General features: G+C 34.3%; 1 protein-coding gene across 2 annotated transcripts in view; it reads left to right on the top strand.

Annotated features, from left to right (window-relative positions):
• LOC127877841 (early endosome antigen 1-like) overlaps positions 1-15183 on the top strand; it is a 29938-nt gene that overhangs the window by 1175 nt on the left and 13580 nt on the right. For both annotated transcript variants that reach the window (XM_052424121.1, XM_052424120.1), the window contains exons 2-9: positions 4335-4391; positions 5065-5196; positions 5380-5451; positions 5992-6042; positions 8250-8312; positions 9283-9369; positions 13330-13368; positions 13572-13625. In XM_052424121.1, coding sequence (XP_052280081.1) covers positions 4348-4391; positions 5065-5196; positions 5380-5451; positions 5992-6042; positions 8250-8312; positions 9283-9369; positions 13330-13368; positions 13572-13625 — 542 coding nt within the window. In that variant the 5' untranslated portion in view covers positions 4335-4347. The remainder of the gene's footprint in view (positions 1-4334; positions 4392-5064; positions 5197-5379; positions 5452-5991; positions 6043-8249; positions 8313-9282; positions 9370-13329; positions 13369-13571; positions 13626-15183) is intronic.

The raw sequence follows: 15183 nt of genomic DNA, 5'->3' as shown, positions 1-15183 counted from the left end.
GGTTCAGTAAATAAAGGAAGGGTGCATTAAACAAAAGACAAAGGACTTGTTCACTTATTTTTCGTTTTTTTAAATGCCATAACAAGTATTAACTAACAAACATATAATAAACAGAAATATCTTAATAATTTATAATATCGAGAAAAAGAAGAATTAAAACTGTTATGCCTTCCCTGAGATTACGCGCATTCACTAAATAATTCAGGCGCTATGTTTGTAAAAGAACGTAGTTCCAAATCATTCATAGATAGCGTTACAAAACGTTTGATAATCATCTATAAATTTATAAAATTTGTTTAACATTTTTCGCTGTCAGTATTATTCCCATTGTTTGAAAATCATGCATACATGTATACATACATGTATTACTGTTTTACTGTATTACTGTTTTAAATCTATTAAGACTACTTTGAATATTTCGATTTGGCAAACTGTGCACACGTTCGAAGACTATATAAACATCAGTTATATGCTTTTCGTCATTGATGAACTTTAATTTTCATGATCTGTCGGTGTTATTATTTAAGACATTCACTACTTTAATACACGCGAAGGAAATGGCTTTCTTCAGTATCATAACGCTTGTATACAATATACACTTATTTCATGGATGCGCGGTGAACAGTCAAAGTGTTTCCCAAGGTATCAGGATGACTTTGGTACTGTTGCCCGAGGCCGAGGGCAACAGTTCCAAATTTCAGCCCTGATACCGATGGACAACAGTTTTGACTGTTCACCAAGCATCCATGAAATTAGTGTTTTATTACCTGATCAAATTTCCAACATAGAAATAACAGCAAACTAAATTTTTATTTACACACAACAGTTTTCGATAAAATAAATTATGTTGACTGTTAAACTGTAAAATGACGTCATTTTTTCGACGAAATGACGTCATTATTCCAGCGGGCAACAGTATATAAATATTACATGGCTGACAGGGTGACAGTAAATTTGTCAACTTGAGGAAATACTGTCAACCGAGGCGAAGTCAAGGTTGACAGTATTTTTCCGAAAGTTGACAAATTTACTGTCACCCTGTCAGACATGTAATAATTATTTTATCATACCGAATTAACTATTCAAACATTAACAATTTATATGAACCATGAACAATTTTAATATTCAATAATTGAATTTAATTTCAGCAATAAACAACCATTAATATGTTGAGTGGTTCAGATTTACGGGCAGAGCAAAATGAACTTTATTCGGCACCGACCTAGTAATCAATTTATCCCATCAATTTTCGTAGTCGTCAATTATTTCTTTAAAAATATATTACAGAACCAGCTTTCCGTATTTTATTTTCATCACTTGATTACGCAATTTATGACGTACTTGTGTGACGTCATTTAGGTGACGACACATTTTGGGACAACGATATGGACGTGGTGGTTTTTTTAACAGTAAAATATTTGTTTAAAGCATCGAACGAATCCAAAACGTATTTCGGACTGTGTGTTTGTAATGCATAACACCTTAAGAACAGACACTGGAAGTGTATATCGTTGTAACTTTATTGTTTTTAGCATTGGATTAAAGTTGCCTTTGAGGTAAGCGTGTCGTTTATACTAGATTTTCTGAATTGATTTTCTTTTTGACTCCTGTCAAAGCTTAAATAATGGCATTAATCTATTCTACAGCACAGTTTCAGCTGCGATCGATATTTTAATTATCCAAATACAACGGACACGCAAAACTGCGTACTGCGCATGCGCGAATGGGACAGTATAATTTCAGAACATTCCGCACGTGATTGTTAAGGCAGTGGGATACAGTATTTTTTTGTCAGTAAAATTTTTCCCGCTGGTGGCACGTGATTGCTATGGCAGCGGGATACAGTATATTTTGGACAGTAAATTTATTCCCGCTGGGTCTGACAGTATTTCTATGTCACGATGGCCTATGGGAGTTAAGCATTGTAAATAAAAGTGAGGTATAATAATATATATTAAATATTACATGGCTGACTGGGTGACAGTAAATTTGTCAACTTGAGGAAATACTGTCAACCAAGGCGAAGCCGAGGTTGACAGTATTTTTCCGAAAGTTGACAAATTTACTGTCACCCTGTCAAACATGTAATATTTATTTTATTATACCGAACAAACTTTTCAAACATGAACAATTTATAAGAACCATGAACAATTTTAATATTCAATAATTGTATTTAAATTCAGCAATTAATAACCATTTATATTTTAATAACAAAAATAAAAGTACACTGGTTAACACAGTCAATTTCGTATCACTTGATTAGGCAATTTATGACGTTGTAAACAGACGACAAAATGGCAAGCAATATTGCCAGCAAACGTTTTTCAACGATAAGCAAGGAGGATATGAAGGTTAACACAGTCAATTTCTTATCACTTGTTCGGTATAATAAAATAAATATCACATGTCTGACAGGGGTCACCCTGTCAGACATGTAATATTTATTTTATTATAACGAACATACTTTTCAAACATGAACAATTTATAAGTACCATGAACAATTTTAAGATTCAATAATTAATTTCAGCAATGAATAACTATTTATATTTTGATAACAAAAATAAAAGTTCACTGGCTAACACAGTCAAAGTATTCTTTCCTAATGATGCAGCACAATACCAAATGTCACTGGTCTCTTGAAATGATTCTAACGGTCTTTGCCATAATGCTTCGAGTTTAGGGTTCAGTTTAGATAGGTACTTCTCAAAGTATCGGACTGGACAAAACGTACTGCCAGGTTGCTCGTAGATCTTTCCTTCTCCTGTGGTATCATCAGGCGTATCGTCAATCCTAAAAAGATGAATTCATTTAATTGAAAACATTGGTCTGACATTTAAAATTGCCTGAACACGAAAATAGATATTTTTGCTTAAAGATTATGCGGTTTCACCCAGGTGGTTTCACCACAAAAATTCCATGTAATTCATGTTTTTTCCCTCTGTCAAACAAATTAACAGCCATCTTTTATAGTTAGAATTCTTTGCAGTAACTTCCACCTTTTAGTAAAATTACTACCATTTAGAAGGTTGGCATAATATATATTTTTTTAATTGAACCTACCCGTGAATTTTTGTTGATTCTGCGATGACCTGGTGTATAAACTTTCTCCCGGTTGAATCGTCATCGACCCTAAATTCTCTTGACCTCTCCTCAGAAGGAAGTGCATTAAGTTAAACCATATCCTGTTTTGAGAACCACATTGAGTGTTAATATGTTAATATTAAACGGTACACTGTTGCCACTTAATTTTTCCAGCTCGCTGTCGGATATTACAGGTTTGTGGTCGACACTCCCATGTCCACTTTTCTTAAGCTGCTTAACTTTTGACTTGTAGGCTTCATTACTTGATGAAAATTGCTGGTCTTTCAAATTAATGTTATACGTGCTTAAGAGATGCTTGGATATTCCCTCCTTCAGACTGTCCAAAGTTTTATTCTTTAGTTCCTCGCCGTTTTTCTGACGTACAGGTGCATAGAAAAAGCGTAACCCAATAACTGGTTGTGAAGTTCCGCTGGATTTTCCACGAGATCACTAAGATCCATGTAATTTGAACGAAGATATTCGTCGTACAAGTTCATACCATGTTTAACTACACGTTTAGTGTTTTTAGAGTCCTTGTCACGATCCAATGCCTTCAAAACTTCCTCGCTTATCGTTGAAAAACGTTTACTTGCCATTTTGTCGTATGTTTACAGCGGAAAGGCAAAACTGCGTACTGCGCATGCGCGAATGGGACAGTATAATTTTCGAACAGTCCGCACGTGGTTGCTAAGGCAGCGGGATACAGTATTTTTGTACAGTAATTTTTTTCCCGCTGGTGGCACGTGATTGCTATGGCAGCGGGATACAGTATATTTTGGACAGTAAATTTATTCCCGCTGGGTCTGACAGTATTTCTATGTCACGATGGCCTATGGGAGTTTAGCATTGTCAATAAAAGTGAGGTATAATAATTCAAACTGTTGACCGGTCAACAGTTCGATATTCACCGGTAACAGTTTAAAACATTGCAAATTTCTTTTTCGACGAGGATATAGCAAAAAATAAATAATTATCATTTATATAAGACATCAGGTAATAATATTAAATAATGTACTTTTCCTGTAGCAGAGTGTCTTGTGCTTGTCTAAACATCGTAATTATGATTTTAAAATGGAGCACATAATTATGTTGAAGTACATACTTAGGCAATATTCTCATTCCTCTTGATATGTTCTTTAAATGCCATTTTGAGCCAATTAATAATATTGAATTAAATATCATAGTTTAAATACATTTTGCGAGGTTCAAATTGCACTGGATCTTGTACCAATGAGGAATCCTTAATATTTCAGGAGCTGCAAAAACATGTCTAAAGCCGTTTCTTCTAATAAGAAACCACAAAAACCGGGGTAAGTATTGTTAAATGGACAGAAGTAATTCATTATTTATTTATACGAAGACTTCACATGTAGTGTATAGTTCGCATAGTTTTACCAATACCATGGGTGTACATAGCCATATTTGTATATAAAAATATTTAAAGTAACATAAATACTAAACATCTACGAATATTTCGCAAAATATTTCGTAAAATAAAGTTAACCTATAAAAATCAGCGTCCATTATAGCAAAGTTGCAACGCAAGATGTGTTATGGTAATTTAACTAGATACAAAATGCTCGTTTTTTGTTTGTTATTGTTTTACAATATATTCCATGTTAATTTCCGGCCTCGATATGCGAACATTTACAATCGAACGCGAAACTGGCTTCGGGCAGCGTCGGAAGAACGACCTATTCATGAGAACTACGTCCTGCTTCCAAATCTGCTCAAAGCCAATCTCGCGTTCGCTCTTAAATGTTCGGATATCGTAGCCGGAAATTCACATGGGATATATTGTGACACACAAAAAATATAAACGATCATTTTGTATCGCGTTAAATCTATGTTACCCGACCACATATAGCGTTGAAAGTTCGGCTATTACTATGAGGAACATTGATTTTTTAAGTGTTAACTTTATTTTTCGTAATTTTGTACACAATTTTATTTTGAGTGTTAATGTGCTTTCAAACATTACAGATCATCAAAGAATCCACCACCAACACACGACAAAAAGAAAGACACAGCAGTTGTCAATAGCGTGTCAGAGCTCCAGAAGGAAAACGATGCCCTAAAATTTCGCATCGAATGCCTAGAGAAGCAATTTAATCCGTAACAAAACCGACTTTCGACGGCGATATTAAATTAATTTTTGATTTGATAACAATAATAAAAATAATAATAATAATAATAATAATAATAATAATAATAATAATAATAATAATAATAATAATGATGATGATATATGCGCAATGAAATCAATTTATCTTGTATGTGTTTTTTTTTCTTTTACAGGAAAGTGTTTGAAAAGAAAGCAGGTCAAAGTGAACAGACAGTGAAGACGCTATTCGAGGATGCCTTAAAAAGGTAATATTAAACGTGTCCAAATTACTAAGACCCTTAATGCTGTAAGTATTTAGTCGACCCCGGTAAATATCTTGTCTTAAGTCTTCTGGATGTTTTTTATCTGAACTGATCAGTTATCCGTACATGGATTTTTCTTGCATGATCGAAAACATGTTTGATTTAAGTTTAGTTTTTGAAAAAATATTCGAATAGCTCAATTGTCGCGTGCTTTAAGGTGAAAAATGTTCGGAACTGGTCCAGATATTTATAATGATTCAATTCAGCTTTATAAGAAATGATTTTGAACAACAACGTTTGAATTCTCAAGCTGAAATATTTAACCGCTTTTGAGAAAAGTTATCATTCAAGTATCGCGTTATTAGTCTGATTGGGTGTATATTTGGCACATTAAAATGTATCTTTTAATCATATACACTTTTTATATAAGTTTGCTGATTATAATAAGGTGAATGATTTTTCCAAAATTTACGTTTACATATTAAGTGAAATATTTTCTACTCATACTTATGTTTTAATTATTTGTATGTGTTCTTTTTGTAGTGCAGAGGAAACAATAGTTAAGCTACGAAACGGAAATTCTTCAGATGAAAAGTATGACAATTAATTAAATTCTAAGTGATACAACATTTAAACTAATTTTGAAACAATCATAAATATTGTTCTCATTACTCGTACGTACCAATTTTTGTTTTAAGTTTTAAAATGACTTTTTGTTTTCAATGCATGTCTTGTCACCGTACATCATAATGCATTTTCAAAATAAAGTAAATAGCAGTATCAGCAAATGCTAAAAAACATTATTCCTAACAAATGCAAAGTATTTGTTAAGATAAAAAAGAAGTTAAGACATAACATTTTAAAATGACGAACTTCTTCATTTCACACAACCTTGGTAAAGTCTCAGTCGTAATGAGCAAATGTAACTATCAGTCAATACCTAAATGGTACAGATTGATCTACATGACAAGGGATTTACGCCATCTCGGTACTAACGTGTTTTTTTTATCTACAGTTTTTAATAATTCTGGGTTATTTTTTTCATGGCCGATTTTATGCTTACCGTTCAGAATAAATCGAGATGACAACAATTCATACCTATAATTAATCCTTTTCAGAACACTTCTCCATTGTTCACCTTCGACAGTTTATCACTTTAAATAGCATTTTTGAATTGGTTAGTCTTGCACTTGCGTTTTTACTCTAAGACCATGGCCTTTTTTACTGTTTTTGTTAACGTAAGCCTTCACTGCACTGTACCGGTTAATTTATGCCTAGTGTTCGCTCGAGTAAAGGCCATTGAAATACGTAACTTTGTATAGGGTATGTAGCAGCACTGAAATTAACAGCAAATATTCACTGAAATCCCATATGGACTGTTATATTGACTTATAGTTAATAACATGACAAAAATAATTTAAAGCATTAAACCAAATCAAAACTTGAAAAATTTCCATATTTCAATAAAGTTAAACAGATTTCTCATTTTCATTCCCGCAAACAATAAAAAAAGTTCTCTCTTTACTAAGATAATATTTTACAGTACTACCACGGGAGCAAACAACTTTCCTCTAAAAGTATTTTGCATACCAAGTGCATTTGTTTCAACTTGTGTATCTGCATGACGAAGCCGCGGGCTTGCGAGGGTTTTCAAAATGTGAATACCGGTAATGATAATTTACTTTCGCTTTAAAAACAGTTTTACTTATTTAAACGTTAGTTTAACAGTCTAATTCAATTTACATTAAATATAAGAATTCAAAGTGTATTGAGTTATCCATTAACATTTTGTAGGTAGAGTTGAAAACTCTTTTATTGAAATGACACCGCATTCTAAACGGCAACATAACAACATAAAATAAGTGTTTACTTCTTTACATTAAAAGATTAAGGTACGGATTTGAATGACTCATGAACCAAACTTTATCAGTATTTACAGAAGAGATCAGTTAAGATTTTCTTGAATTTAAAACCGGTTTACATTAAAGCTGATAAAATGAAACACAACGGCCTTCGATTGAACCAGCCAATCAAGTAATTGTACATATGTTTTTATAGGGAACTTTCACATAATAATCCTGCAGCTCTGAATCGCGATTCTGCACTTTAAGCTCTTGAAGAATTACAAGTCACTCAAAGCGTGATTACGATAACATCATGCGCGATTGCAAAATCACGATGCTAGATTGCAGCAATATGATGCAAGATCGCTAAAAAAGATTCGAATTTGCGACATAAACGGGGCAACTTTGCATCGAGCGTTTGTGATTTCATCTGAACATTGGTCGAGTTTGCCGGATTTTGCACTGTCGACAACCTTATCATGTATCTTTGCTTGAAAAACACTTCCAACGTTTATCATCACATTGCTCATATCCAGGTGTTCTTTTAGATCAATACACGACACGGTCTCCAGCGTAGGTGTATCTTACCAAGTTTTACCTTTAACAATAGTCTATACAATTTTGAAGAATGCATAAATCCTAACAATACATATGCTAATTTGAGACATATCGAAGCACATATTGGCAACCTATATATTTGTTTCGTGATGAATGTAATACCAATGTAAGTCACATCTATGTTGAGCTTCTTTACGGATGTTTTACTGCCTGTGCATTTGGGTTTATTCAGACATGTTATTAAGTCATACATTAAACATCTACTACATAACTTTATGGAAATATGAAAATATATCATGTGGTTAATTTTTCTAACCTGTATAAATTTAATTGATGTTATTGTTTCATCGCCTCTTTCTACGTTAATGTTAGACAGTGTTACAATATTTATCTTTTCAGCACTGGCGAGTTAAAGAAAGCCAAAGATGAAATTAAGGAACTGACCAACAAGCTCAATCAGATGTAAGTGACAGTCTTAAGGGTCAATATATTAAATCGTAATAAATCAGCACATCTATTTGTTGTATTACGCATAGATAAATGGAAGATTATAGAAAAACAATTTAAGAAAAATAAAGAAGTGAAACTCCAGCTGCTGGAGCAGTATTGAATTTTCATTAAAAACAATTAGTTGGTCCTTTATTTAAGGCAAGTGACCGATTGCCCAAACAGTACAAAACAGCACAATACAGCACAATACAAACCAACATAAACACAAAATATGAATAAAACTGGGGTCACCGCCTTGGAGCGGTCAATGCAAAGCATTGGGGGTTTAAACCTGGTTATAGAGCGCTCAACCTCACACTTGGCCCAGCAATATTCATAATACATTTTAGTGTAAATAAAATTTAACGTCATAGCATTGTAACTCAAATTAAACAATAATAAAAGGGAATTAAAACGCATTCAATTTAATTACTATTTAATTACTCAATTGCATTGAAGATACAAGAGTAACAGAATTACAACTTTTTGACGAACGATCAAATAAAACTATTAACAATTGTCAACTACATTCCTTCTTTATAGAAAAGATTTGAGAATATAGAATCATATAGTAAAAGACAACTATTTCTCCATACCATGTTCTGAAAAAACATTGAACTCGCAGTATCAACACCGCCCACGTCAGTGGATATTTTCCATCGCTCGACTACGACTGTACAAAGTGTTTTTTTTAAGGTTGACTGTATGTGCATGTCATGCTTGTCGATTTGACTAAACGTTAGTTTCTTTGCATACGCGCCGTTGTGAAGGTGAACACATTTTTAAATATCAATTTATATAAGTATTTTGATGATATTTTTTAAATTAAATTGAGACATTTACGTTACAAAATCGTGCTGTTATTTTCTCAAATTTAATTGTATACACTAATACTTTATAATGAGCCGATGCATGACACTTTGAAAATACAATTTCATTAAAGGGCGAAAGCAGAAGAAACACTGAAACTTGACCTCCAAACAGCTCAATCAGAACGAGATGACTTGAAAAAGCAACTATCAGAAGCAAGGTACTTACATATCGATGGTCCCAATTTAAAATGTCGAACCTACAAAAACACAAGTTTTCAGGAGACGTATTTTTGTTAAACATTTCTTGCACAAAGTCAAATAAAGATTATTTTAAACATTTTTAAAAGTGTCGCATGATGAACCATGTTCGTATGGAACTAATTTGACGTTAAGTTAATAAATCTGCTGTAAAATGTATCTTCGTCATTTAGACTTGCATTTATGTGATGTTTCGGCAAATTGGACAGCTTATTGTAAGAGATTTTGTTTCAATAGAATAAATTTGTCCATTTTTTCCGTTAGATATAGCAAAGCAATGCGTGTTTTTCTGTTTTACACGGTGGAACAGAGGTGACAACCGCAATTCTTTATTTATAGTGTGGCCTCAACTTAGTAACTTGTTGGAACAATTTTTAAAATAACTTGTGGAAACAACTAAGTACGTTGTCCCCACAACTGTTTAAGTTGAGACCTCAGCTTAGTAACTTGTGGCCACAACTTCATAACTTGCTCCCAAAACTTCAACCTAGTAATTTGTTCATTTAACTTATTAAGTTATTCCTTCAACAAAATAACTTGTGGGAACAACTTATTTATTAAGTTGAGGCCTCAGCTCAGAAACTTGTGGCGACAACTTCATAACTTGTTCCCACAACTTATTAGTTGTTGCCTCAACTAAATAACTTGTGGGACCAACTAACTATGTTGAGGCCACTAATTTAAGTTTAACCAATAAGATCGGGCTTTTCATCTTTACCGTTTTATCACAATTAGTACCCCTTATTTTACTAGATGCTCGGGTTCGAGCACTATCCCTGTTAGCTATGGATCCCCCGTTCGAGCCCTATCTGAGCACTTGCCATGTAAGCCATGGATTTCAGATTTGAGCCCCTATCTGAGAGATCGCCAAGTTAGCGACTTGGTTCAGGGTTTGAACCCTGGTGTGAAAACTAGGCACATAAGCGACGGATTCCGGTTGGGAATCCAGGTCTGATACCCCCCTTTTTAAACGATGGGTCTTTGGGTTTTAGCCCCAGTCTAAGGACTTTCCCTGTAAGCGACTTGGATCCCAGTCTGAGCATTCGCTCCCTACGTAACGGATCCTGGTTTGGATGCCCTGCTTGAGCACTCACCCTGTATGCTATGGGCCCCGGGCTCAAATCCCGGTTTAAGTACTTGCCATTTAAGCGAACGGACCCTGATCAAAGTCCTAGTCTTAGCGCCGGACCCGAAAAATGCGGGATTTATAGCTTACAGGGCTAGTGCTCAGACCGGCGCTAGAACCAGAACACCCATAGCTTGCGAGGCTAGCTCTCATTTCGGGACTCGAACGCGGGAAATGTTGCTTACGAAGCTTGTGCTCATTTCGGCAGCCGGTCGCTTAGAAGGCGAGTGCTCAGTATGGTATGTTAGCGACGGCTGTTTGGTTCAAGTCCCTGTGTGAACCTTTAGCTTTCGGTGCGAACGCTCAGACTGAGGGTCACAACCGGGATCCTTCCCTTACTGGGTAAGTGGTAAGACACAGGCTTTAACCCGGGATCCATAGCTTTCAGGGCTAGTACTCAGACTGGGGCTCGAACCCGGGACCGGTCACTGTTGGTGCAAATTCTCACATCGGAATTCGAGCCGTCGCTTATAGGGTAAATCCTCAAACCGAGGATTGATCTAGAGACCCAAAGCTTTCAGGGCTAGTGCTCGTACTATGATTCGAAACCCGGGGCCGTCGATAACTCCTAATTAGATTTTCAGACCGTCGAAAACTTAGGCATCTTGCACTTGCCTCGTAAACGATGGTTCCCGGGATCGAGCTCCGGTCAGAGGAATCGCCCTTTACAAGAAGGGTCCCGGGTTCAAATCCAAAAAACATGGGACTCGAAACCGGGACCCGACGCGTACGTTGCTAGTGCTCAGACCGGGGATGGAACCCTGAACCCAGTCGCAAACAAGGCAAGTGCTCAGACAGGGACTCAATCCCGGGATCCATAGCTTACAGGGATAGTGCTCAAATCGGCGCACAATATTACGCGTATACAGGTACTAAACGTGATAAAACGGTAAAGATGAAACGGCCTATCTGATTGCTTAAACTATGTTGTGGTCGAAGCTTAATAAGTTGTTCCCACAACACATTAAGTTGTGGTTATAACATAGTAACTTGCGGCCAGAAGTTATTAAGTTGAAGGAACAACTTACTATGTTGAAACCTCAACTTAATAAGTTGTAGGAACAAGCTATTAGTTGCGGCCACAAGTTACTAAGTTAATACCTCAACATTTTATATTATTTTGATATCTTTTTGCGTTTATCAATGCTATAAAATGTACATCATTTAATTTTTTGATAAGCGAACGTTTACGTTTCGTCAATTTGCCTTAACATACATGGCTATATTGATACTTTAATATATTAATAAGCGCGCAAAATGCCGACGTAACAATTTTTTTCAGCTTCGTTATTTTGACTTCAAGCAATTGCGGTTCGTCATTACATCACGTGACTTTATGGAGCTGTTGCGATTGGTTAACTATTTTGTTGTTTTGGGGGTATATGTGCATTGATTTCACGCTTTGCACAGTATCAAAATCGCGAAATGCCAAAAATGTAGGTTCGTCATTTTAAATTGGGACCATCGATATGTCGATTTATATACCTTTTAAGATAGGATTTTAATTTTCTCCCGAAACAAAGAATCACATGCACGTAGCCTTTTGTTCTTATATCTGTCGCTGATTTTTTAACACCTTTTTTCTTCCAGAAACGTGTATGAGCACAACTCTGTTTCATATTGACATCATATCACACCGAGTTATTATTATTTAATATTTCACCTATGTAAAATATAAGAAATACGGACAATACTGAGACTTCTTTTTTAAATTTGTGACGTGGGATGTTGTTTTTGGTGTAAGAACTTTTATTTACTCTCATAAACCTAGTATACTATTGGTACATGTTGTGCATTTATTTTATAAATTATTTATTCTTAAAGATCGAATATAAACTCCCTGAATAGAGAGAAGCAGGAAAAAGACATTACAATTAAGACCCAAGCAGAGGATATAAAAAGACTTCGCAAGGACATCCCCAATATTCTAGCTAAAAAGCAAGTGAACTCACTGTGTACCAGCACTTTGATATAGTGGTGCATCTTTCTTATTACATCTTGAATCGAAATTTTTCTCATAAATATCAAACCTGTTTAATGGTCCTAAGATGCACACAATATTTGAAGACATTTTTTTTAAAGAATCCGAATAAATTAAAAAATAAATAAGTTTCATATCTTTGTAAATAATATCCACCCAAATGTTACATTGCTTGATTGAGTTGCACGGTCAGTTTCAACGGTACATAGTCTTTATTGTCCCAGCTGTATAAAATATTACACTAGTTAAATATATCTTCTTCCGCGAACAATTTTACAAAGGCGTTGTGATAAATTATACATTACTATAAAAAATATGTGATTTATGTATACTTTAAGATTTATTAATTGTTTGTCCTTATTCATGGTAGTACGTGAAATGAATGTACAAACAATATACAATAATAAATCCCAGTGTGTTATTTATATTTTTAAATCATTTTATTCGTCGGCATAAAATTTCGTGAATACAAATACTTTTTTGTTTACACGTGAATTCGTGGAATTCTGATTTTGAAAAAGAGCAATTTGTCGGCCATGTTCACATGTGTTAATATTAAATTCGTGGATCGGTCTATTCACGAAATTAAAACCAATTAATCTCCCACAAATACTAATGATTTACAGTAGTTAAATCGTTAGTTATATAATATTTATACATTCTGGAATGTGTGCCTTATAATTGCTAGCACACCCGTATAAACACTAATTTCTTGTTTCCTTCTGCTTATTGTTGATTGTTTGACTTGCAATATTGTATACATAATCGAAAGCAGAGTTGCGTAATAGCTTAATATGGGTTTTAACTTTTCAGGTCAACAACTGTTTCTGAGAAAAAGACGTCTACTGGGTCGTAAGTTTTACATGTTAAAAGTTCAACTGCTAGCTTTTTAAAATGCAAATATTTTAAGATGAATCTGACGTTCGACTTGGTGGGATATTTACCTTTATTACTGAAACAACTACGATTACGTACCAATGTTGTTTCGTTAACCTTACACGTTTGATTCAAACAAAATCAACAATTATAACAGAAGACTGACGTTTTATTTACAGCCAAACGTCAGCAGAAAACGAAGCCGAGAAAGCAGATTCTTCCGAGCAGGCTTTGTTAGAATTTATTTTATCATGTTTAATTATGTTTGTTTAAGTACGCATCAATTAAATGTATATGTATTTTAAAATATTAGATGCAAATATATTCATGGCGTAATTAATTTAGTAAAGACAAAGATCGAGCATGAACGTTGTGTAAGCAAAAAAAGAACAATGCTCAAAATCTAACTTTGAAACATTGCGATAGAGAAATAAATAAAATAAGCAATTGATAAACAGTATGTTATTAATTAGTTGAATTCATATTGGCTTTGTTATTGAGCTGAAGACAGCCGTAGTGGCCTAAGGCCGCAGGACAATACGGCTGTCAGAAGCTCAATAATAAAGCCAATATGAATTCAATTAATTAATGACAATGTTATAAATTAACTTTATAATATTATTCTTATGTCAGCAAGAAAAGCTTATAGATCTATTCCACTTTCAAATTACAGGTTTTTGATATTAAATGAAGTATGGAGTTTTGAACAATAGCAAAATTTCTGTTCTATACAACTTTTTCCCTGTTTATATTCCCATGCAAAATGCTTTGAAAATGTTATGTACACCAAAATACCTTTTAAGAGATAATTGTTAATTAAAAACGAAATTGAATATTGTTGCAAGAGGAAACATGTTCCATGCATTTAATTGCAAAAGAAAAATTATTTCATTAATATTGTAATAATAAGTCGATATTACTGATATAGGATAGGAACAATAGCATTTAAACTAAGTGTATGACGAAAGATGCTTTCAAGACATTACATGATGCAGGAACACAATTTCAATGAATTTGACAGGTCGCGAAATTATGCAAAATTTACCTGAATAACATTCCAGCCACACTGGATCCACTTACCGTTGTTTTAATACAACTCAGAAAGGCAATAAGGATTGAAAGCTTACTTATTGCCATTAGGAATTGCATTTGTAATGTGTAAATCCTCCATGATTTCGAATTAGATTTGCTTTCGACGTTCATTGTAGCTTGAAAATCATTCTATACATAAATGGTGACGTCACTACGTTATTGTCAGTAAGACCGGTGTGACACAATGGCTTGAAAATATTCGAAGTTCATATGCTCAAATATCGAACCTTACTGTTGTGGTTACATTCCACAATTGTTATTGTCGACAAAGGAAGCTGAATATATTAGGGGCTGAGTGCTTTAAGTAAACTGCAATATTATATTTTTAAAGATTTAAACTTTTGCACCAAAACTAAGCATACAACTGCAAAATGGTGTCGAAATTGTCGATATTTTAGATTCTCGTATAAGGCCGAGTTTTTTTCTGGTTTCTGATTGGCTGAATCTCGTATTGGCCGACCTGTTTCCATATAAGGCGAGTTTCGAGTTTTATTGGCGAGGCTCAACTTGTATGGAGCGAATAAGATGTATTGAACACATGCTCGTCTAATTTTAAGTTAATTTATAGTAAGGACCTACATACAGCTGCTTTAATTCAGTATTGTTACAAGGTGTTGCTCCTCACGAAAATGATCACGGTCTATGTAAATATAGAAACGAATTTAACGAGGAAACGAATTTTAGTTAAACCTCTCCAAC

The sequence above is a fragment of the Dreissena polymorpha genome, chromosome 4 (genome assembly GCF_020536995.1).
Source record: "Dreissena polymorpha isolate Duluth1 chromosome 4, UMN_Dpol_1.0, whole genome shotgun sequence".
NCBI classification, from domain to species: Eukaryota; Metazoa; Mollusca; class Bivalvia; order Myida; family Dreissenidae; genus Dreissena; species Dreissena polymorpha.
Note: the sequence above shows the minus strand (reverse complement) of the source record. Positions and strands in the feature narration are given on the sequence as shown.